We start from the raw sequence: 26,286 nt of genomic DNA, 5'->3' as shown, positions 1-26,286 counted from the left end.
AACTTTTCTCTTCAAATTAAGACTATGAGATTCACAAAAGACAATGGGCCTCATCTGTAAGGAAATGTTAGAGCACGGTGCTGCACGCTATCTTGCTGCGCCAAACTGTGTAATTTCCAAAACGCAGGGATACACTGCATTTAAAAGAATACGGTGCATTCCTGTGTTTTCCCCTGCGTCAGTGCTAAATTAGCTGCCTAGCACCAACGCAGCCACGCTTACGCCATGTTGCAAGGATGGCTGAGTTGCAGGGGAGATTGTTTTTGTGCAGGAAGGAACACCTTCCTGCACAAAAACAATCTCTAGTGATGATTTTCTCCATCTATGTGTGAAAGGGCAAAAAACGACGATAAAGTTTTTTTTTCTCGTTGCACCACTCTAACGCCACCCCTGGGGAGGCATTAGTTTTTGCCGCTGCCTCAGGTTTATGATTTCTCGTAAATCTGAGGCAGTGTCAAAAAGTAATAAGTTTTGAGTAGGTACGCCCACAGCAACACCCACTGCACGCCCCTTAGTCGCAGAAAACTGCGTCGGGCGTCCCATATCTACAAGGCCTCATTAAGCCAGGAAACATGGCTGAATGCTTCCTTGTAGATATAGTGCACTGCACAGCACCACTGGAGCATTGCAAAAAGTGACACTCCGATGGCGCTAGGGCCTAGTAAATGAGGCCCAATGCGTTTTCGTTTTTCCGATACAGAGATAACAGTTCCCTTAATGAAACAGGTTTTCATCATTATGGTTCCTAAAAAAATACGTTTGTTAAAACAATTTAAATATCTTTTTCACAAACCAAAGGAGTCGGGGCTTTCTCCACATCCAGAATGAGTTTTCCAATGTTCCCTCGGTCGTGGATTCTCTGCATAGCTTCTTTTACCTAAGGAAGCAAAACACCATTTTCAGATTGTACGAAAACTACCAAATGAGAAGTATATGCATGTTCTGTTGAGCATTAATCACGTTTTCAGCCTTTGCCAAAAGGTTTGAGGCAATTTGATTCTATAACCAACTGAGCGCTGAAGATAACTGCAGAGTTAGAATAGTGGCAACTTTGAGTGAGTGGTGAGGGACCATGTGAGGTCAGAATAACCAGCCACCTATAGACTTTAGGGGATTCAGTTAGGATTCACCATCAGCTAACCTTTAACACACAGTGATTATCTAATGTTGTATGCAGTGCAAGCTTCCTAGCAACTTATGTGATGTTCAAGGAATAATTTGTGGCACCAACATTGAAGATATATGTCCCTCAGATGGTGAGTGACTACTAAGAGATGCAACCCTACAACTACTTTCACGTGTACAGTCAATCCACTGCAAGCCAATGCCAAGTTAGACAGCATTCACATGTTCTCTGCTAGATTCCATATGAGTAGCTTTCTCTCAAACCTCAAAGAACCCACTTCAACATACTACTGGTCATGAAGAGGAGCTGAATCTGGTCATGAAGAGGAGCTGAATCTGCTCCTCATAACAATCCAGAAGACCTAAAAACATTGGTAGGGGGAAAAAGAGTAGGAGTACTATCAATCCTCAAATTATTGGAAGCCTCCCACACTGTGGTACACGAAACTCATATATGGAACCTTAACTGTTTTTCAAAAATCTCTTTGATAAGAATACTTCAAATTGCTGGCACTGAATGGAAACAGCATGACTAGCTATAACCTAGATACTTAACTGATCAAAAGCATTTTCCCCAAACCGAGTAGCATTCTAGCCATCCAAAAGGATGCATCAGTATTCATAAGGGATAGTAAGCGTTATATGCATGCACACATCATACAATGCCATGCCATCTACTCTTTTCTTGTCCTTGTCCACAGACCCTACTGTTACTTATATTGGCAGAGACGTTTTATCACATATAAAATTAAGTTTGTTAGATAATGGGGACCGACCTTTACATTTAAAATATGGACTGGGCATATACTGAAGGTAAAGGAGTCTGTTAGTCTCACATTTCTGCATGGTATTCTCAGGAAACATTGACCTAGGAATTTATGGGGATTTAAAATGGAGGAGGGCACTTACACCATAGGTGGCATCAAACGCATAGCGAAGAAACCTTCTCAAAAGACCTGGCCGATGAAACTAAGGGAGCAGCATACTACATGAGACATATAATCTCATACTTAACAAATCTGTTAGTGGAAAATTAATAGCAAGAAACTTCATCATAGACCATATGTAATAAATAATGAAACCAATTTGAAAGTAGCTGAATACCCTGGTTGTTCATTTGGAATGAAATGCTATCTTAAACCCTGGAACACCTGTGATAACATTATGTTTCTACTGTGACAACCATCTAACAGAATCAATGCCTTGCAGCTCTGGCTTTTGACAAGTAGATACAGTTTTGATGTTCTTCAGATGGTGAAAGTCTGAAATAAAGGACTTTTTTGTAGCATTGCCAGGACTCACTCCTGGTAGACCCTGGCATATCTGGGGCTTCATTACATTGTCCCAGGTAACAGGACTGGTCATTCATGGTCATAAGTTGCTATTACTACAATAACCACTGGGGCACCTCCACTGCATGTATCCAAAAACGAAACTACTATGGCGATTTTTCTTCTACTCAAAATGTTGCCATTGGCATAGTAGTGTTTTTGGAAGTGTTAATTAATAGTGGTGCGCTTCCTAGGATGTCCAAAGTTGGAATCCTTATCTGGAGGGTTCAATGAGGCATCCTTGAAAAGAGCATTTGATTATTGTATCCTTATTGGACTGTAAAGATCCTTGTTAGGGTGTTTGTTTACAATATCGTTAGTGGGAGGTTTGAGCACTGTATAGGTATTTGGTGGTTTGCCTGTAATATGTTTGTTGGTGGATTCTGTATGTACACAGTTGTCAGGCTCCTATTTGTTAGCCGGTGGGTGGTTCGTCAAGAATGTCCATTTTTATGGGATTTTGCAAGGGAGCCTTGGTAGTATTATTCAGTGGTTTGGTATGGAGTTCTAATCAGCAATTTTATTTGGATTTTCAAATGGCATATTGAATATATTTCCCCCATCCCTCTGCACAACGTAATGCTGCCATAACTCGTGTGTGCCATTCTTAACACGCACACACAACAAGAATAATGGACTTAAGGATTTAAGACTACCATATTCTTTATAAGCGTTGGATGTTCAAATACTGTTCACATGCGTTGTGTGTACATTTTTTGTTTATCACATTAAAACCCGCCCTACTAGCCTTGCAAATGCTGGGAAGAAAAGAAACAAGAAGGATTGTGTTCACTTAGCAAAGATAAAGAATTAAATATGAGAAACAGTGATTTTTTAAATGTACTTTTCAAATATAAAATAGGCCCTCATGCCTTCCAATTGAAACACTTCCTGGAAGGAGAAAAGTTACACCAAAAGGCGAGAAGGACATGATGAGAGAATAATATTCCTCTGGGTACAACTAACGAACCATTAAAAAAAATGCTTAATTTAAAAAGCAGTCACAGACATGGGGTTCTTCAGACCCCAGCAGGCCACCACCTCTGGGAGTGCTGGCCATCCCCAATGGGTCACAAAGTTCAAGCCACCTCATGAACATTGATGAGGCAAGTCCCTTGTGACCCTTTTGGGAGTAGCAAACAGTGTTAAACACACTGTAGTATATTGCAGTTTGCGATTTCTGAATTGCAAATTGCAAAGATTCACAATTAGGAAATCGCAAACTGGATTTTTCGTACATCTGGTCCCAAATCCCACTCTAAGTATATTTAAAAAAGTAGGAATAAGTATACACTCTTAGAGGTAACATGTTCCTTAAATACAAAAACACACACATAACATGCCTTACAATAAAAGTAAAATAAACAGTTCTCCAGAGCACTTACATGTTTAATGCATGAATAGTTTTCTGCAGGCAGGCTTTTTAAAACATCACTAATTTAAATGTATTACATTTAGTATAATTAAATGGTTTGATTATATGAACTTAATGCTTACAACTGTCTCAGCTCTGTATCACTATATATAAATGTAACAAGTCAGCTATTGATTAGTAATGTCATCATAGTCTTTGTTTAACCCTCGGATCGATATAAAAAATCCAAAGAATATAATAACAAGAAATCACTTTGAGGCTAAAACTAATAAAGTATCATTTTTTTAATCAAGTACCTCATCATTGCAGTCAGAAATGTGACATCTCTCAAACGATTTCTCTATGTTTTTGCAAGTCTCTATTTCCACTTGGACGTGAACTGCCTTTTTCATTATGTCACCTCTAGCTCAGCATTGTGGTTCTAGTGGTGTCATTCATCTTAAAATGCTTGTTCCTATGATAGATTTTGCTTTTAAAAAAGCTCATCGGAGTAAGACGTCATATCCGTATATAAGGGCATATTCAATGGTTAGTGCAGCAAATTTGAATTAAGGCATGAATTATTTCACAGGAAGTTTTCTCAAACGGAATCATACTCCAGTGCTTAATCGACAAGAGACTGAATTTCTGCACACAAAGCAGAAGCCCTCAATGGCAATGCACACATGTGGATATATGTTATGTTCTTTGCTGAATTTTTGTAGGTGGGGCATATGTTATTTTAGGGTCTGATAGTAAGGCTCACAAAAGCTTGTCTTCACGATCTCTTACAACATGTTTCAGCTAACTGATGTACAGTCTCTGGTGCACCAACTGCAGCCTCCATCAACAGTAGATAATGCTCTATGTGTAAGGGGACTATTTCACCAAAAGTGTCTCCTCTGTGGGAATAATCTTGATGAAAACAAAACAACACTGCTCGACCTTCATGCTGCGACAAAAGATTGTTTTTAGAAAATGTTAAAAGAATGTCCCCATATGCTCTATATTTTAGCCCCGTGTGTCAGGGACACTATTGGGTTTTTTGAGTGAGGCACTCTCATTCTGTGCATAACGGACTCAGACAGGGTAAAGCACAGAGATCGTCACCAAATCCTTCCAGCCCATTACTCCCAAAATTATGCAGGCCTTCTAATGCTATGTTAGGCTGACCTTGTATTGCACATTTGCAGTGTGTCAATTACTCAGAAGTAAAATTATTTTGCTCAGCAAGCCAGAATTGGAGAGACGTTATCCAGGGTGAAGTGGCTGAGCTACTTTTTGGGTCTGCTGGAATAGTGGGCATGTTTCAAAACAAGTAACTCTTCCTGGGGGATTCAGATTCCCATCTACATGTGAACAATATTTAGGACCTCAAGGCCGCAGTGGTAGTCGAACCCCCTTCAATGTGGCAGTCCAACATCCACATTACAACCGTGGCGGTTGCACCACAGACGGACGCCAGCACCGCCACTTCTCCTCCACTGGAGGGGCTGGTGGTGCTGGCGGTCCTAATCCACCAGGGCAGCTCTGCTTAAGATTACGAGTCCCCTCTCCACTGGTGATTACATGGCAGTAGCCCTTCCATGTAAAGGCTGGCAGAGATGGGGTGCTGGGTCTCCCAGGGGGGCGCCTGCACTGCCCATACACTTGGCATCGGCAATGCAGGGGCCCCCTGGCTAGCCCTTTGCAGACAGTGAAAATTGTGATGGGTGCTAGTGCACCCTACACACTACAGCATTGCCGCCGGCTCTATAAGGACCCGCATCAATGTTGTAGGCCGTTTCCCACTGACCTAGCAGGAAACTCTTAATGGGACCTGTGGGAAAGGGACCACACAGGGGGTAACTGCCTTTTCCATCCACCAAACTCTTAATGACCCCCTTAGTCATGTTACAAGTCTTATAAGGACATTGGGTTGAGGACACTCTGAGGTAAATTGTGTATCATCAATCAAGATGTGAACAGATTTTTATTGTTTTGTGATATGGACAGTAAAAACGTGGGTTATTAATTGGGGTGGATGGTAGTCCACTACAAGTAATTAAGTGACTAACCCGTTAGCTCTAGTGAAAGGTTTCAACAATGTAATCTGGAGCTCCACTCCTGGTAAGTATTGCACAGAGCTCCAAGACTTAATTTAAAGAAAATATGTAAAGCATTTAGAAGTACCAAAACAACTAAAGAAAATCCCACTCCAATTTATAGAAAGGAAGTAAAAACTAATAAGGAAAATTACAACACACTGAGCAAAATACAATAAGGGCATCTGTAGATAGGAATTTTCAAACATTTAAGTAAAACTATCATCAAGACAAATAAAGAGCCAAAAGTAAGTTGATGGCTGTAGTAGACTGGGACCGAGGTGTAATGTCAGACTGACCACGATGGAGCCCACGTCACATTCAAGTACAATGATCAAGATGAACCTCTGGAATTCAATAAGATTAACATATTTCTGAGTCCCACTTCAAAAAGGGATTTTGTCACTTTTTAAAGGAAATGTCAAACTTTCTTCTAATTCCCAATGTTGAATGGGACTCGTCACTTTTTGGGAAGAAAAATTCTCTCTGCACAGGCCGATCTTGAAATTGTAGTCAACACTGTGGAACTAAAGAGCAGACACCAGAAGCAGGTTGGTCCAACTGGAGAGCTGGAGCTTCAGTGAATTCTCTGTGAAAATGTTCCAAGTCCTAGCTCAGAATGGTACTTAGTAATTTGTTCTGAGGTTCAGAACCATTGAGTGGAATGAAGCTGAAATACAATCCATGCTGTGGAACTGCCTGTTGGATTATTTTTTCTGGTGAGTTCTGTTAACGCAAAGTTTATTGATTAATTTATTGATGATTATTCATGTATTCTGAGTGTTGGATTTGCATAGACAATGTATTCATGTAGAAAAAAATAATGCACACATTTGAAGGTGCGCCCACCTGAGTGGCCATCAATTTTCACAAAGTGTACTTATAAATGGATTATGAATATGAAATGTTGAGCAAATGTTTGATTAATGTATTAATATGTCATATTGAGGGCTATGTAGTATGTATTAGCTTTATTGTAGGCCTTAACTTAGTGAGGTCTTGGCCTAGTTGCACAGCCTCATGTCAAGCTACTTTTCTTAATCGACTTATAAAATGGCTATTTAGAGAATTAAACTGTGATTTTCCACTGTGCTGACCAAACATCGAAGTCTTTCTCATGAGAACTGCATGCTAGGAGAAGATGTACTTGCTAGTGAAACAATGTTTAGTGTAGTATGTGTGAGACTGGCCTTCCCAGGAGAAGACAATGAATTCACTGACTGGAGTATAAGCTGCAACAATATTGTTACCTGATGAGCGCAAATGACGAGAACAGAAGAACAGGAGGCAATCATCGACATGTGAACCATGTACTAGTAGAACATTTGATTTGAGGTTTTATTTTCATTCGATTACCTGCAAACATGTGATACTTGAACTAATGGGGACATGGTAAATAGTTTTAGGAAATCTAACTTAGCCAGACTGCACTGGAAAGAAGACAACATTTGCTCATTTTCTATCTGGCCAAAAGGCTATTATTTTCTTGACCATCTTGAAAAGAGAAGTGCTTAACTTTATTGCTTAAAGAGACTTTGTTTTTTCTGAACTTTGATACTGAATCCAGATGCCTCGCTGACCAGACTGATGTCCCGATGACAAAGACTGTCTTAGCTTGATGATCCAATTGAGGAGAGGTATACCGCTAATGTTATTAATTGTTATGTCTTTTGGCTTTTGTTTCTAGGTACCATCTGCTATTTTGATAGAGCCATAGTTAGATGTTTTCCAAATTTGTGTGACTAAATTGTTTTGCATTAAGCTCAAACATGCTATTCTAATCTGATGTTAGTTAGGGTACTCACTAATGAAGTTTTCTACACATAATAACATTCTGATGCCTTTTCTTTGCTGAATTCTAAATGTATGTAATATCGTTTGCACAGTTATTCTTGTTATTAATTTGTACTGTAAACTTAGAATGTGTAGTAGCTCAAGCTTTGATTTGATTGCGATTCTTTTACCACTTTGGACAGCCAGTATTGTTTCTGTATGTCTATCATTTGATTCTGAGATTAAGTTATGTGACATTAGCATTGTTAATATAGGGAAATAAAGATTCTAACTTTTACATAAAGGTGTGGTTATTCATGACTGCAAGGTCATGGTGTGTGACAATTGTTGACTCCTATTGATTACTAATGTTGTTGATTGTTATTGGATATTGATCTGTATTGGTACGGGATATATGGTGGGAAACCTCAAAGCGAGTCAAACGGTCCATCGACCTATTTGCATGTCCTTGAAAGTTTACTTATTAAGGTCCGGCTCGCTAACAGAGATGGTAGCAGACTGATGGTTTGTCTCCTTAAAAAACCATCATAGAGGCCCAGTATATGGGTTGTCTCCTTAAGAACCCATCTTCACTGAGGTTTGGATTTATTTTGATTCAATGACACAAATTGGAGAGAAAATGTGCTCCTAAGTCCTTAAAATGACTTTCCCAGAATCTGGGAGCTTGCCAATGATTGTTTGAGGATGTCCTTGACCTTCTAGGGATGGTATGAATGAAGTAGGTCTCGCGCTTGCACAGCCTATGCAAATCGTGGGTGAATTGTGATGTTTGTGAGGGTATAGGGAGTTTGTGTACTCCAAATGAAGTTGTAGAAGGAGTGGGCGTACTCCGAAGTGTGAGAGTAGGGAAGTCGTCGAACTTCACATCTGTGTGGTGCTTTGTGCTAATAAATTGTCCAGTGGTGTTGGTATTCGGACCCTGCATGGTCTAAGACTCCAGACTATATTGAAAGTGTAGGAGACACTTGGTTTTTGTTGTAATTTGTCTGGTTTAATAGGTCGATCGGGCATGGTCGACAAGTCAGAGTGTGAGTCGAAGTGAGTGAAATAATTTTTCGACTGAGACTTGGCGAGTCCTATGTGCACCAGGAAAGACCCACTGATCAGTTGAGCGTGAAATTTGATGCTCGAATTTTGCTTGCGAATCAGGGAAGCTGAAAAAGAAGGAGAAGCTACTAGAGGGAAACGCCGTCAGTGAAAAATCCGTAAAGTTTCTGAAGCAATTGGGTTATCTTAACTGTAGTAAATGGACAAATTTGGTTTCGATTTTGGTTAGTGCTCGCAATATCTTTCTGTTAGTTTTGTGTGAATTTGACTTTGGGAGGACAAGCTGCAAGACTTTATCAGCCGTAGCATGTGTGAGTATGATGTAATTGGAGCTGCGCTGGGATAGGTTGGTTACTGAGAAGGGTTGCGCACGGATTGGTAGCAATCCATGAGGTGCAATTGGTTGAGAAGGTGGGTGAAGAGAATTCTGGCATTAAAAGTCACTTCCTGAATTGATTTAAAACAAAATAAAGATCGAAAAGATGACATTTTTCAAAGTTTCAAAGAGTGCTATAAGGGGAGATGTGTACATTACCATGAGCATAGGGGAAGTTGCATCACCAGAAGGCACACCAGCTTACATTGTAATTGAAGAAAAGGGCATTGCACCATGTCTTAGGTTGAAACAGTGGTGCAACGTGACAGAAAAGGATGGATGTTTAGAATTTCCTGTCAACTGAACATTTAATTTGAGGAGCTTAGAGAATCTGAGGAGGGTGCTGTATGATCTGAAACCCCCTCCGAGACAGCACAGTTCGAGGCATTAGCGATTTGGGAATTATTAGCTAGACAGTAACAGCAACAGAAATTTGAGAGGAGAATGAGAAAGGCAGAGAAAACACTAGCGGAGGCTAGATGGGACGTTGGTCAGAATTTAAGGAGAAACGAGACTTTGCAGGGGATTAAGATGTTTCCAGCGATTACACAGGACAATGAGAGAGAAGGAAGGAAAGCCACTAGAAAGACAAACAGAAGCCCCTCTCAGAGTGGAGAGTAGAGATCAGGGAAGGCTAGGAGATCTTCGACATCTAAGGAAGAGTCAGATGATGATGATCTTATCTTGCAGTTATTGAGAAATCATCCCCCACCATATGCAGCACAAGAGAGTGGTCCGAGCACCAGTATAGATCCTTCAGGTCCGGAACAGGTTAACGTAACAGCGAGTCCAGTGCAGATTAATCCTGATATTACACAGAGTCCTATGCAGAGCAGTCTTAACACACCTACTACTCCAGTAGCGCAAAATCGGGTGCCATAGCCAAATGTTCAGAGACTTTACCCTCATGTACATATAGTGGAAACTGCCACCAACTTAATAGTGCCTACAGGACAGGTTTTCCCAAGACCGACATTGGTTCAGACAGAACCAACTCCACTTTTACTGCCTCAAGTACAGTCACAAACAATGCCGAAATACACTCCGATAACAGAGACACAGTCAGATATGTCTGTACCGATGAACCAGAATACGAGAATTGCACACCCACAGAACATGAGTGTCAGACCAAGTCCAGATGCTGTATCACCATTGGTCCAATCGTACCTGTGTTTGCACAGGAGAATATCTGAGCAGGGGGACAAGAAATCCTGAGCCAAAATTCAATGAGGGGTGGAATCAAGGAGAATACCTAAGTAGTCTCTCCTCTGGGAAAAACCTTTGAAGGAACAAGATCATTGCTAGACTTTAGTCCACTCGGAGTTCCTCCGGATACTGTAATAAGGGCGAATGTTGGTCAGAGTCTGAAACTGCTAACACCACAGTCTCCGAATGCAGTCGGAGAACCGTTGCTTAATGTTCAGACCAGTAACATTTCGCTACAAGGTTTGACTGCCCAGCAATTGACTGAATGGTTAGACAAGCTGAATATCCCGCAGAGTGCTCCTAAAGGAGAGGAATACTTGAACTATACGAGACTGGGAATGGAAGTGGGTGAGCTCATTGAAGGGACTATGGGTGTGAACATATTGTAGTCCTATACAGAAGCAGAACTGAGATATATGTGCCCAGAGATTACAAGGAAAGTGAGCAATGTGCATCAAAAGCTAGCAGACCTCGTAAAGAAGTATGGCATAGAAATAAAGAAAACAAAGCACTTGAAGAGAAGTTATAGGTTAGATTTTGATGCTAAAGATTTTGAACACATGAGATCTGCAGGAATGAAAGCACACCTTAGGGAGTTACTTCAAAGTGTCCAGACATTGGGAGCATTAGACAAATGGGAAGGCAGATGGGTAAAGAAAAGAGATAAGAGAAAAAGGGATTCTGTGGAACTGACTGCAAATATCCAGCAGAGTAAGGATCTGGTGGAGATCTTACCAATGAGAGAAATTCCAGGAGGGAATTTTGTTCATGTCCCTTGGAGTAGAAGTGACATTCTATCCTTCACAAATGATTATCCCAGGTTTGTGAAACGTGCAAAATGCCTGTGTGAGGTCTTGAACACTCTATTGGAGATAGTAGTCCCAGCTGATTTGTGGATGGAGTGTGAAAGGAGTATAGATTGGCCGACAAAAGAATTAGAGAGAGATCAGGTTACAGGTGCGCCGTCTCCTGAAGTAATGAAATATTACTACAAAGTGATTGAATTTTCAAAAATGAGAATTTCACCGAAAAAACATTGACTGGCAGAGAATAGACAAGACAACTCAGGAAGCAAAGGAGCCAATACATGCGTATTACGAGAGATTGTTGCAGGCATTCAAGCATTACAGTGGTACAGAGACAATTGAGCCGAAAGACATGAATCATTTTGTCTTCAGATTTGTGGAAGGATTGAAATCTGAAATTAGCCAGATGATTAAGAGTCATTTGATTTGTTGGCAAGCAAAGCCGATTGATGAGGTGTTGCAGTATGCAAAGTACTGTGGTGATAAGATTGAGTTGAAGCAGAGAAAGCTGAAAGGAAAGGTGATGGTGATGCAGATTAAAGCAGCACAAACAGGGATGCAGGAACATTTTCCACAGCAGCAACAACAGCTGCAGCAAGGAAATATGGTATTTCAAAATCAAATGAGAGGTAGAGGTCATGGAGGACTTGGCAATGTAAATTGAGGTCCAGACTTGGGTACTGCAGTGGTTCAGAATGATGTGCAGGGAATGAAGAAATTGTTGCCTTGTCATGCTTGCAGAGCGGTCGGACATTGGAAGCGGAAGTGTCCGATGTTGGTACAGGAAGGTATTGTTCAGCAAACAGGTGACATCAACATTTCAAAACATGAGAGGACCGAGAATGAGAGGTCATAATCACATTTTTCAGAATAATGCAAATCAAATGCAAGGTTTTCAACCTATGCAGCAGGTGCAAATGCCACAGGTACAAATGACACAGTCACAGCCGATGCAGCAGTAGGTTCCCATGGTGCTTAGACAGCAAATTCAAATACCTTAAGCCCCAATGGAACAGCAGCAGGTGATGCTTCCTCAAAAGGTCACAGATCAGAGGTTTAAACAAGGTAATAACACAGCTCACCAATTTCAGTTACACAGTGAGATTGGAATAAACAATTATTGGGTGAGTGAAAGTTTGGATGAAGAGGAGTGTGTGCTTGCAGCTTCCTTAGAACTAGATCAGAAAGGCACCTATGTGAAGGGAAAAGTCATGGGTCACATAGTTTCATTCTTGGTGGACACAAGAGCTACATGCTCTACTGTGGGAACTGCAGAGGTTCTGAATTTGCCCCTCTCAGGAAAGACAGTCCAGATTGTTGGTGTAGCGCATCAGTATTTGGCCAACCCAATTACAGAACAGTTCAGGTTAAAATTGGCAATTTTGAGGGATTGCACAAATTCATAGTCTGTGACTCAAGTCCGGTATCCCTATTGGGAAGAGACTTAGGGGGTCATTACAACCCTGGCGGTCGGTGTTAAAGCAGCGGTAAGACCGCCAACAGGCCGGTGGTAAAAAATTTGCAATTACGACCGTGGCGGAAACCGCCAACAAAGACAGCCACTTTAACACTCCGACCGTCACGGCGGTACAGACAAACAGCTTGGCGGTCACCGCCAACAGACAGGCGGAAGACAAAGTAACGCCCACAGTATCACAACCTACCAATCCGCCACCTTTTCCGGGGCGGATTTACCACGGATAAAAACACAGCGGAAACAGGAATTTCGAATGGAAAACGCTCACCTCATCACACTCCACGAGGAACGACGACACCATGGACCCGGAACTCCAAATCCTACCTGCGATACTCTTCCTGCTCCTGTACCAGGAGCACCAACGCCGGTGGCGAAGACCACGGTGAGTACTGCACCTACGACACAGGGGAGGGGGGAGGCAAAAAATAGGGACACGCAACATGCAACACCCCCACCCTCACCCACTACAACACACACACTAATACATATCTATACATTATAGTAACACCCCCCAACCCCCCCGGAAGAATGCAAAGACAAAAGGAAATGAGTGTAACCATTGGAATATAGTAAAATGCAGTACGCAAAAATATACATATAAACACTATTTACAAAATATACACCAAGAATAGTAGTCCAGGTATTGCACCATTTATAGAAATCTAATGGTGGGGTGAGAACTTAGGGTTGTGTAGGCGCTCAGGATCATAAATGGCACAAATTCAATTCAAACAAAAATGGGAGCAAAAGGCAAAAAGGGTGCCAGCACAAGGGAACACACCCATCCCTTACAGGTTTAAACAACCCAACAAACAAAGGTACAGAGTGCGGCACACCTAACAGGCACTTATTTGTATACATAAAAATACAATACGTGATTTTGAGGAAATCAAATATCCACTTTTAATACACATTAGAAAAGTCCATTCTTATTTGGTGATTTTGAATAGTCTTCTCATATGTTTGAACGCATCTCAAATAATGGTACAACTCAAGCCATGTTTGAAAACACCTTCATAGTGGTACAACTCAAACCAACACGTGTTTCGTCATGGGAAATACTCGTTCAAATCCCCAACGACTTCTTCAGGGCTCCTAATTTATACGATTGACCAACTTTATATGTCATCAACAGTTGATCTGATAGGCATATTGTGGACTGAGCTCCTTGTCACAGAGTCCACATCTTTAAAGGCACGATGAGTAATCGACCCACTCATCAGTGATTATCAGGTAAACCAACGATTTTCAACATTCCAGATCGTATTACCGGTAAACAAGTTGTATGCTCAAATATCGGGGAGTGAGGAGACGCGAGTACGCGACCCCCATGTTCCGCATCTGTGACTCCCCGATATTTGAGCATACAACTAGTTTACCGGTAATATGATCTGGAATATTGAAAATCGTTGGTTTACCTGATAATGACAAGGAGCTCAGTCCACAATATGCCTATCAGATCAACTGTCCAACTGTGAGTGACCTGAGGAGGTCAATGGCCTCCTCACTGAGGGCAGCAGGGGTGACTGGGGTGAAGGTGATGCCCACCCTCCTGGATGAGCGGGCACGGGGCAAAGGTTGAGGGGCTGCTGGGAGGGCACTGCTGGTAGGGGGGTGGCGGCTGTACCTGTAGATGCGGGGGGAACTGATGTTGCCGGCACCACAAGGGAGCTCCCATCGGAGGACGAGTCCGTGACGCTGGTTTCAGCTCCTGTCCCAGCCGTGGTGCTCCCCTCGCCCTCCGTCCCACTGGTGTATTCTGAGTCCGTAGTGTGGCCCTCCATGGCCATGTGGGATGCAGCTCCCTCGTGCTCCGGTACCACAAAACAGGGGGTGGGGAAACAGAAGAAAGACATGTTGAGTGCATGGATTACCGCTACCGCAGGCGGACAAGACAGACACAGAAGCCCACTGCAGTACGTCGCGCTGTTGGGCTCTACAGTGCAATTCCTGGGAAATGGCCTACAAGGATATGGGCGACATCTGCATACATAGATGACACAGGTGCATGAATAGCTGTACTTGGCACTCTACAGAGGTGGGGTGGGGGGCCACAGGGCCATGCCTTATGGAGGGGCCTAGCCTACGGAACTCAACCTGGCCTAGGGAAACCCACAGCCCTCCTCCCCCACCCAGACAACACCACTGCGAGCAAAGTCAGCTGAATGAGAGTGTACTCACCCCCTTGTGTCTGCTGTGATGCCCTAAAGCACCCATCCAACTCAGGGTAGGCCACCGCCAGGATCCTGAACATCAGGGGGGTCATGGTTCGACGGGCACCCCTCCCACGTTGGGAGGCCATCCCCAGCTGAGCCTCCGCCGTCTTCTTGCTCCAGCGGCAAATGTCCTCCCATCTTTTCCGGCAGTGGGTGCTCCGTCTGTGATGGACCCCCAGGGTCCGGACGTCCTTGGCGATGGCACGCCAAATATCCTTCTTCTGGTGGGCGCTGACCTACATGAAATGCACAGGGGAAGAAGAGAAGTCATTACCAACTGCGCCGTCAAAGTGAGTGGCCCCCATCCCTACCCTTGCCATGTGGCACATGCACCCACCGTCTTTCATGCACGCAGAACTCTGCCCCCTTCCTTCTTTCAACCAGCCCTCTCCACACAGGCATAGCCCATCCAACATGCTCCCTGTGTACTTACCTGTTTGTCTGGAGGACCGTAGAGTAGCGTGTACTGGGGGAGGACCCCATCGACAAGCTTCTCCAACTCCTCTGATGTGAAGGCAGGGGCCCTTTCCCCAGACGCACGAGCCATTGTCTCTTCCAGACCGAGGTCACAGCAGCACTTGCAGTGTAGGTCCTCTCCTGTCGAAGATCAGGTATCGAGTGATGTAACAGATAGAAAATGGCGGTCACGTCCGCAGCGGTCACGTCCGTGGCGGTCACGTCCGCGGCGGTGCGTACCGTCACCGCCGGCGTACATCGTCATTGACTCCTGGGACCCATAGGGTTCAATGTTAACCAATGCAGCATTGCGCCGCGGTCTTCGACCGCCTACTGCGACGGTGTACAACGGCAGCGCAGTTACCTCACATCCCATTGTCCCCCTTTAGAGGTCAGGCAGCCACCATTTCAGGGGCCCACATGGCCTAATTACCAACTGCGTCACACATACCTAGGCCTAGACTAAACACACATACAGGCCACATTTATGTATGAATGGTGTTCTGTGTAGACTGTGGGTACATACCTCTGAGTTGTTTGACTCTGTGCTCGCTGTTGTCCTTCATAGGCACCGTCCGCTGGGACATGTGAAGAGATGGCGGAATCCTCCGGTGTACCGACCGCTGGTGGACCTGTCGACAATGGAGGAAAGAAATTTGATTATCACCTACAGGTTTGACCGTGCCACAATCCAGGAACTGTGTACACAGTTGGAGCCTGCCCTGATGTCAGCAATCCGCCATCCCACAGGAATCCCCCCTCAAGTGCAGGTGCTGTCAGTGCTCCATTTCCTTGCAAGTGGGTCTTTTCAAACAACAGTGGCCATGGCATCAGGGATGTCCCAGCCTATGTTTTCCAACGTATTGTCCAGAGTGTTGTCTGCCCTGCTGAAACACATGCGGAGCTACATCGTTTTCCCTCAGGTGGAGGATTTGCCTACAGTGAAAGGTGACTTCTATGCCCTTGGACATATCCCCAACATCATAGGTGCCATTGATGGGACCCATGTGGCTTTGGTCCCCCCCCACAGGAGTGAACAGGTGTACAGGAACCGGAAGAGTTATCATTCCATGAATGTACAGATGGTATGTTTGGCAGACCGGTACATCTCCAATGTTAATGCCATGTTCCCTGGCTCAGTGCATGACGCCTACATCCTGCGGAATAGCAGCATCTCTTATGTGATGGGTCAACTCCAGAGGCACCGTGTGTGGCTATTAGGTGACTCTGGTTACCCCAACCTGTCATGGCTACTGACCCCAGTGAGGAATCCCAGGACAAGGGCAGAGGAATGCCACAATGAGGCCCATGGGCGAAATAGAAGGGTGATTGAGTGGACCTTCGGCCTCCTGAAGGCCAGGTTCAGGTGTCTGCATATGACAGGTGGATCCCTATTCTACTCACCAAAGAAGGTGTGCCAGATCATCGTGGCCTGCTGTATGCTTCACAACTTGGCTTTGCAACGACAGGTGCCTTTTCTGCAGGAGGATGGTCCAGATGGCGGTGTTGTGGCAGCTGTGGAGCCTGTGGTCAGTGATGAGGAGGAAGCAGAGGAAGAAGACATGCAGAACAGGGACTCAGTGATCCAGCAATATTTCCAGTGAAACACAGTTGAGAATACATTCCTGACTACTACATGTACTTTTACACTTCTACCACTATCCTGTCTGTCGTTTTCACCCAGTGTATGGTCACTGAGTTGTCACTTTCCCTTACGGTTTTACAGATGTGGGTCCCAACGTGTCTCATCTGCTTAGATTCCTCATGGACTAGAGCTGTGTGACATAGGTATGTTGACATTACTATTTCAAGAACATTTTGTCACTGTAATTGCAAATACACTATTTCGAAATCACAGACAGACTCCAGATCTTTTTGTGCTTTAGGTGTGTTTATTTAAATACAAAATATTGGAGGGGGAAGTTAAATGGTGAGGGGTGATGGCGGAGGAGTGTCCATGGCAGAGTCCAGTCTATTAGTCTCACAGGTGCATTGCCCATATGGGCATAGGAAGTGGAGCTGGGGCAGTTTCAATATGGACAGGGTGACAAAGTGGGACAGTGGGATGACAATCAGGGTGGTCTCATTTCTTGGCGGGGGTCTTGGCATCGTGCTCTGTCTTGTTCCTGGATCTCAGGGACCGTTTGCGGGTGGTTCTCCGTCTGCAGGGGGTGGGGTGCTGGTGTGGTGGTCCCGTGGCGGGGCGTCCTGTCCATTAGCGCAGGCGGAGGTGGTGGGCAGTTCATCGTCCATGCTAGTGTCAGGGGCTCCTTGGACTGCCACAGTGTCCCTCCTGGTGTTGAGTACTTCCTTCAGCACCCCTACGATGGTGCCCAGGGCGGAGCTGATGGTTCTGAGTTCCTCCCTGAACCCCAAATACTGTTCCTCCTGCATCCGCTGGGTCTCCTGAAACTTGGCCAGTACCATTGCCATCGTCTCCTGGGAGTGGTGGTATGCTCCCATGATGGAGGAGAGGGCCTCGTGGAGAGTGGGTTCCCTTGGCCTGTCCACCCCCTGTCACACAGCAGCCCTCCCAGTTCCCCTGTGTTCCTGGGCCTCCGTCCCCTGGACTGTGTGCCCACTGCCACTGCCCCCAGGTCCCTGTTGTTGTTGGGGTGGTGGGTTATCCTGGGTTCCCTGTAGTGTTGGACACACAGCTGATTGACGTGTCCTGGGGACTGAGATATGGGCCCGCTGGGTGGGTGCTGTGCTGGTGTTTCCTGAGGGGGGAAGGTCTGTGGTGGTCTGTGCCTGTGTGAGGGGAACCGACTGTCCCGAGCCCCCCGATGGTCCGGGCTGGTCATCTAGATCCAGGTGGACAGAGGTGCTGTCATCACTGTGGGCCTCTTCTGTGGGTGGAGTGGACATGTCTGTACCCTCCTGTCTGTTGACGTTGGGTAGTGGTCTTGCAGGGGTGGAAAGGCATGATTATTGCATCTGTGTGTGTCATGGTGTGCAATGGGTGGGTGACCGTGTACCCCAGTGCTGGTATTCCTGTTTGGGACCTTGTGTGATGATGGTTTAGGGGGGTGTATGGGTATGTGCAGTGGGCATGCTTTAGTGATGGGTGTCCATGCGTTGTTGTTGCATGCAGGGCTTGGTGTTGGGATGTGTGGTTTGTGATATTGGTACATTTGTGAGGAGTTGGAGTGATAGGGGTGGGGGCGAGGGTGGGGGTATGTGATAGCATGCAGGTAGGGTGGGGGATGTAATAGTTAAGATTTGACTTACCAGAGTCCATTCCTCCACCGACTCCTGCGAGGCCCTCAAGATGCAGGATCGCCAAGACCTGCTCCTGCCATGTTGTTAGTTGTGGGGGAGGAGGTGGGGGTCCGCCGCCAGTCCGCTGAACCGCCTGGTGGTGTCTTGAGACCACGGAACGCACCTTCCCCCGTCATTCCACCTCTTCCTGATGTCCTCCCGATTTCTTGGGTGTTGTCCCACTGCATTGACCCTGTCGACTATTCTTCACCATAGCTCCATCTTCCTTGCAATTGAGGTGTGCTGCACCTGTGATCCAAATAGCTGTGGCTCTATCCGTACGATTTCTTCCACCATGACCCTGAGCTCCTCCTCCGAGAACCTGGGGTGTCTTTGCCGTGCCATGGGGTGGTGTGGGTGATGTGTGGGGTGGTGTGTTTGGTGATAAGTGTGGTGATATGTAGTGGGGTGTGGTGTTTTGTGCGTGGAAGTTGTGTGGGTGATGGTGTTGTGTGCCTGTGGATGCTAGTTTGTTGATGGTGGTGTCTCTCTCTGGCCTTCTCTCTGTGATTGTGGTCATAGGCGTTTATGGGTGATGTGGGTGTGTGTTTTATATTGTATTGGGTGTGTGGGAGTGGTGTGTGTATGTGTATCAGGTGTGTGTATTTCGAATTGTCCAATGTGGTGGTGTTTTGGAGATGTGTGTGTATTTTGTGTGCGGCGGTGTGTACCGCCAATGGAATACCGCGGTTGAAAGACCGCCGCGTGGATTCGTGTGTCGTGATAGTGTGGGCGTATTTCTGTTGGCGTGATGGTGGAGGTTTTGTTTTCGCCAGTTTAACACTGACCTTTGGTGTGGCGGACTTGTGTGGGTGTCTGAATTTTGTTGGATTCCGAGATGTGGGTCATAATAGCTGTGGTGGAGTTCCGCGGCCACAGCGGTGTGTTGCCGGTCTTCTGCACGGCGGTAAGCGGCTTTTACCACCAATGTTGTAATGACCGCCTTACTGTGTAAAACCAGATGCTTGATTACTTGTTAAAATGATGGAATCGAGATACAGATGAATTGTGATGATGAGGATGACCCAGAGACAGAGTGTGAAACCACAAAGGAGGAATACCCTCTGATTGATTTCTTTCCAGTATTCACAGTGATGGAGCTTCCTCCTGATTTATAGGAAACAGTCAAAGAGAAAGTGTGGGATCTGATAGGGAAAGAGCTTTGCCTGATAAAGGAAGTTGAGCCAGTTAAAGTTCCTGAAATACCAAACACAATGTTTCCCAGATTCACCAGTATCACATGCCAGAGGACATCCTTATAAGGTTGCCCAAATAACTGCAGAATTTGTGAACCAAGGGGTCTTGAAAGAGGTATTGAGCAGCCCATGTAATTCACTGATAATGCATTTGAAAAAGCCCTGTGGGAAAGTTCGAATTGTCCAGGATCTGAGAAAAATAAATTACATTGTGATCAATTGCTGCCCCATGGTATCAAATCCAGTTGTGATAATGTTTCAGATTTCATGTGATGCTGAGTGGTTCACTGTTATAGACTTATCACAAGCTTTCTTTTCTGTGCCTCTTCATGAGGACAGCCAATTTCTCTTTTGTTTTAAATTTTTAGATCAAGTTTACTGTTGGTGTAAAATTGCTCAAGGGTTTTCAGAGTCATCTTCCATATTCAGTCAGATCTTGAAAAATAATTTGGAGTCGTTGGAAGCGCCTTTCCAATAGACATTGGTACAGTACATTGACGATTTACTGATTGCATCCAAAATGAAGGAAGAGTGGAAGTATGACACAATTGCCCTACTGAACCATTTGGGAAAGAATGGTCATAAAGTGTCTCCACCCAAATTCCAATACTGTCAGAAAGAGGTGAAATACTTGGGTAACCAGATTGAGAAGGGATCAAGGAAAATATCCAGAGAAAGAGTCACAGCCATATTGCAGATGAGCCCCCCAGCCACACAGAGAGATGTCAGGATATTTTTAGGGATGGCAGGATACTGTCTGCAATGGATTCCCAATTTTTCAGTAATTTCCAAACCATTACAGAGACCGACCCACAAGGAGGCCACCGATCCCCTAGTGTTAGATCAGGATTACATGAAAGTGTTTTCTGAATCAAGAGAGTCTGTGCAAAGCTCAGGCTTTGGGTATGCCTGACTACACCAAGTCTTTCACATTGTTCTGTCATGAGCGTGATACATGTTCCTTTTCTGTCTTGTCGCAGGTCCATGGAGGTGTAAATTGCCCAGTAGCACATTTTTCAGCTACTTTGGACCCAGTCGCAGCAGCCTCACCAGGTTGTTTGCGTGCAGTTGCAGTGGTTGGACAGAGCCTCACACAGTGTGAAGGCGTTGTGATGGGACACCCTTTGGTTATTATGGTCCCTCACTCCATTGAGATCCTACTTACAAAAATGAAAACCTAGTACCTAACAGGTGCCAGATTGACTCGCTATGAGACGAGTATTTTAGGGTCACCAAATGTGTCCTGGAAAAGATGTACAGTGCTTAACCCGGCAACCTTGCTTCAGAATGAAAATGTTAAAATTGAAAAGTTGGAAGACATTGAGCATGATAGTCTTGAAGTTACTGACTTGTGCACAAAACCGAGACCTGATATTAGAGATACCCGATTGAAAGAAAATGACCAAATTATCTTTGTCAATGGTTCCTGCCTAAGAGACAGTACAGGAACATTGAGAGCAGGATATGCTGTGTGCATAATTTCTGGTATCCTGGAAGTGTCCTGGCGTCAAGAAGTATACTCAGAACATGTAGCGGAACTGGTAGCCCTAACAAGAGCATGCCATGTTTCCACTCAGCTAAAAGTTACCATCTATACGGATAGCCAGCATGGATTTGGAATAGTCCATGATTTTGGTCAGTTGTGGTCACAGAAAGGTTTACTGACCTCTTCTGGTTCACCAGTGAGAAATGGAGAGAGAATTAAAGAACTGTTGCATGCTATTCAAATGCCTAAAAAGATTGCCATGGTCAAATGCAGTGCACATCTGAAATCGCAAGATTTTGTGTCAATGGGAATTGGAGATGCAAATCAAAGGTTTTGTGCATTGAACTGTATATCATTCAAAGATAAGTGGGAACTGTTACCTGAAGAAGATGAAACATGTCCAAGTGGTTTTCCATTGCATGTAATAGATACATTGGAAGAATTAAAAACATTGCAGAATAATGTTGACAGGGAGGAAAAACAAACATGGAGCAAAATGAAATGTGTACAGCGACAGGATGAATTGTGGGTTTCAGAAGAGGGCCAATTAGTTTTGCCATATAGCTTGCTGTCTCAAATGGCTAGGTATTATCCTGGTCATGCACATGTTGGGATGGATGCCATGATTCGTCTGTTTAAACATAGTTGGTTCAATACAAAGTTTAGACAAGTTGCGGAAGCAGTTTGCCATTGTTGCATCATTTGTCAACAAATGAAAGCGGGGAAAGGGACAGGGGTTAATTTGAGCCACACTTGAAGAGCAGGCAGTCCATTCAGCAGAATGCAAATGGATTTTATTGAAATGCCTGTATGTGGAGGTTTGAGATGTGTTGGTGATTTTCTGCATCTTTAGTCATTGGATTGAAGCGTACCCTACAAGAAGAAATGATAGCCTCACAGTAGCGAAACTATTGCTTAGGGAACTGACACCACATTTTGGGTGTCTGCTCTCTTTAGAATCAGATAGGGGAAGTCACTTCAACAATGAAGTGATTAAATTACTAAGTGCAGCCTTAAACATTGAGCAGATGTTGCATTGTAGTTATCGCCCTGAAGCCTCATGACTAGTGGAACAGATGAATGGTACCTTGAAATCAAGAATGGCAAAAATGTGTGCGTCCATGAATTTGAAATGGCCTGTCGCACTGCCATTAGTTCTGATGACAATGAGAAACACACCCGACAGGAAGACAGGATTGTCACTGCACGAAATCCTCATGGGCAGAGCAATGAGGTTGCCAGCCGTTCCTGCAAATGCACTTGTGAACATAACCGATTATATGGTGTTGGACTACTGCAAAGGTCTGGCTGATGTGGTTCGCTCTTTCTCTCAGCAGATGGAAGTCCCTACACTGCCACCGATCCGTGACCCATGACACAACATGACTGGTGACTGGGTTGTGGTGTGGAAACGCCTGAGGAAAACGTGTTTGGAACCTCAATGGAAATGCCCATTCCAGGAAGTTTTGATTACTCCCACAGCTGTGAAGTGCCCTGGAGTTCCGAACTGGATCCACACCAGCCACACAAGAAAAGTGGCATGTCCTCTGGATGATGAAGATTAGTTGTTGAGGGTACCAACAACTACAAGACAAGCCTGAGATGAAGGAGAAAACGTCCATTAGGGTGACAGTGAGCCAATCTCAATTGAAGCAGCAGGAGAGTCTAGTCAGAAGGGGGCTCTCCCAGAATTAGATGATTTTGAGAGACAAACAGAGCACATGTCAGACCCCAAAGGGTAATAAGTTGAGGCGGATCGAAGCCAATTTGATCTGACTCCTCCTGAACCATTTTCAGGTCCATCAAGAGAAAATCCTGCAGCACAAGAAGCATTTTCAAGTTCAACACTGATAAGAGCATTGACAAAGGATCCACTGAGAGGAGATAAGTGGCCAGAGTCACAAGCAAAGAGAAAGGAAGCTGTTGTCGTGACAACAATCAAGGAAGAAGTAGACATGACAAGGAGAGAAGATCTGAGTGAAGGAGAGTTGCAGGGGGATCGAAAGTTGAAAAGAAAGAGAATATCAAGTTGAAGGTACACAAGTCCTGAATGGGCGTATGCAACTACAAGTGAATGGCAGAAATAACTTTTGTCTTTTTGTTTTGATCGAGACATTCCAGGTCAATATTTTGGTACTTGAAGGAAAGCACTGATCTGAACTGTTGAGAAAAATTTGAGAAAGTAATAGAGAAAAGAGACTGTTGAAAGTAACCGTAAGAGACTTTGATAACCTGATCTGGCTTTTGAAAACCTAATTTTGACGAGCTGCTAAACCAATTTTTTACAAGCTTACTGATTTTTAAAAAAAGGATCCTGGAAGTGAGACTGAAATCTGTAAATAACTGTTGGAAGAAGATTTTGTTTATGCTTTTTTTATTTTTGCTGCCTAGTTTCTAAATTTTCTCTCCTACTTTCCGATTCTTTACAGATCATGAGTAACATTAGCCAGCAGGATAGGAAGAACAGGTGATGTGAATACATGAGTATTGGTTTGGCCATTTCATGCGTGATATTGTGATATTGATTGTAGGAATGATTGTTCTTGATGAGAGTAAAGCCAACCATACTTCAGCTTTAGAGACCACTGCTTTATTAACAGCTATAGAGAAGTTTAGGTTAGATGAGAAATATTTGCACATAGGTATTGCACAAGGGGAACTTTCTTCTAAAGTTTTCTATTACTTATTGAGTATGCTGAGATGATGGATGTGAAGAATTGTTTTGTGTGTACAGAGATTCCTTCATCAGTCGAAGAAGGAGTTACCTATCAGAGTTTGCTTCTTACTTATGGGATAAGTTGTAGTCTGTTACTAGCAAGATTCTATAACCAGGAGTACATTCAGTATTTCTACTCCAACCACGATGCAGGGTTTTTGTTTGTCCCCATAATTAGGTACCTGAGTAGAGTAGCTAAGGATAGTGGTCAGAGTAGATATACTGAATGTACTCCTAGTTACAGAATCTTGTTAGTATTTGGGGTCTGTGTTGTCAGTAATTTCAAGCTCTGACTAATGTTCGATCCTATCACAGTATCTTGAGGAACTCCGAACAGACGAAGATCTAGCAAGGATCTGGATACATCAAAGGTCTGTCCCACAGAAGAGGCTACGTGAATATTCTCACTAAGTCCTCCCCTCATTAAATTCTGACTCAGGACTCCCTGTCCATTTGCACTGGGTTTCTCTTGTACAAACCATTGCACAATTGAACCTATAGTAACAGGTACAGATACAGCATCTGGGCTTGTTCTAGCACCTAGGATCTGTGGTTGAGTAGCTGCCATAATTTGGCTCATGAGTCAGACATATCTGTCTGGGTCTCTGTCATAGGAGTGTATCTGTGGCTGCACTTGCGGCAGTAAGGGTGGAGTCGGCTCTATCTGAACCAACATCAGTCTCAGGAAAACCTGTTCTATAGGCACTTCCATTCCACAATGGGCACATCAGGGTAACTTCTCTGGACACTTGACTGTGGCACCCAAGCTTGTACTACTGGAGTAGTAGGTGCGTTAAGACTGCTCTTTAGCGGACTCTGTGTCAGGCTATGATTAACCTGCACTGGAATCATTATTGCATTGACGTGGGTCAGAGCTGAAGGATCAGCACTGGTACTCAGATAACTCTCATGTGTTGCATGTGGGGGTGGACGATTTCTCAATAACTGTAACATAAACTCATCATCGTCTGATTCTTCCTCCACCATCGAAGATTTGCTAGCCTACTCTCGGAATGGCTTCTGTTCGTCTTTCTAGTAGCTTTCCTTCCTTCCTTCTCACTGCCTTGTGTAATTGCTGGAAATAACTTAATCCCCTGCAAAGTCTTGTTTCTCCAAAGGCTCTGAACACTGTCCCGTCTAGCCTCCGCTAGTCTTTTTCCTGGATTTCTCATTCTCCTCTCAAATATCTGTTGCTGTCTGGCTACTAACTCCCAGATCGCTAATGCCTCAAACTGTGCTGGTCCCGAAGGGAGTTTCAGATCATACAGCGCCCTCCTCAAATGCTCTAAGCTCCTCAAATTGAATGTTCCATTAGCAGGAAACACGACACTTCCATCTTTCTCTGTCACTTTGCACCATTGCTTTAACCAAAGACATGGCGCAGCGCCCTTTTCTTTGAATACAATGTAAGCTGATGTACCTTTTGGTGGTGCAATGTCCCCTATGCTCTTTGTAATGTACGTATCTCCCATTAAAGCACTCTTTAAAGCTTTGCAAATGTCAATCTATCTGACTTTTATGTTATTCAAAATCTAATCAGGAAGTGACTTTTATTCCCAAAATTCTCTTCACCCACCTTCTCAGCCAATTGCGCTTCACGGACGGCTTCAAATCCGTGCGTGACCTTTCTCACTAACCAACCTATTCCAGCGCGGCTCCAAAGAAGTCACACTCACCCATACTGTGGCTGACAAAGTCTTGTGGCTTGTCCTCCCAAACTCAGATTCACACAAAACTAATGCAAAATTATTGTGAGCATTAAACAAAAATAAAACCCAATTTATCGGTTTATTATAGGTAAGGTAACACAATTGCTTCAGAAACTTTATGGATTTTTCACTGACGGCTCTCGCTCTAGCAGCTACTCCTTCTTTCTCAGCTTCCTTGATTTGCAAGCAAAATTCGACCCGCAAATTTCACTCTCAACTGATCAGTGGGTCTGTCCTGGTGCACATAGGACTTGCCAGATCTCAGTCGAAACATTCTTTCACTCACTTTGACCTACATTCTGGCTTGTCGACCACACCCGATCGACCTATTAAACCAGACAAATTACAACAAAAACCAAGTGTCTCATAAACATTTCAATATACTCAGGAGTCTTAGACCACGCAGGGTCTGTACATCAACCACATGGCCTTTTATTTAGCACAAAGTGCCACACACATGTGAAGTTCGATGACTTCCCTACTCTCACACTGCGGAGTATGCACACTCCTTCTACAACTTCATTTGACGTACGCAAACTCCCTAAATCCTCACAAACATCACAATTCACCTGCGATTTGCATAAGCTGTGCAAGCGCAAAACCTACTTCATTCACTCCACCACTAGAACGCCAAGGACATCCGCAA

At 44.3% G+C, this 26,286-nt stretch overlaps 1 protein-coding gene across 2 annotated transcripts in view; it reads right to left on the bottom strand.

The window, feature by feature from the left end:
• Nucleotides 1-26,286, bottom strand: part of VAT1L (vesicle amine transport 1 like) — a 1,079,371-nt gene that overhangs the window by 144,560 nt on the left and 908,525 nt on the right. For both annotated transcript variants that reach the window (XM_069216812.1, XM_069216811.1), the window contains exon 8: nt 794-877. In XM_069216812.1, the coding sequence (XP_069072913.1) occupies nt 794-877 (84 nt within the window). The remainder of the gene's footprint in view (nt 1-793; nt 878-26,286) is intronic.

The sequence above is a fragment of the Pleurodeles waltl genome, chromosome 12 (assembly GCF_031143425.1).
Source record: "Pleurodeles waltl isolate 20211129_DDA chromosome 12, aPleWal1.hap1.20221129, whole genome shotgun sequence".
Lineage (NCBI taxonomy): Eukaryota > Metazoa > Chordata > Amphibia > Caudata > Salamandridae > Pleurodeles > Pleurodeles waltl.
The sequence above is the reverse complement of the archived record's forward strand: the minus strand, read 5'-3'. Positions and strand labels throughout refer to the sequence as shown.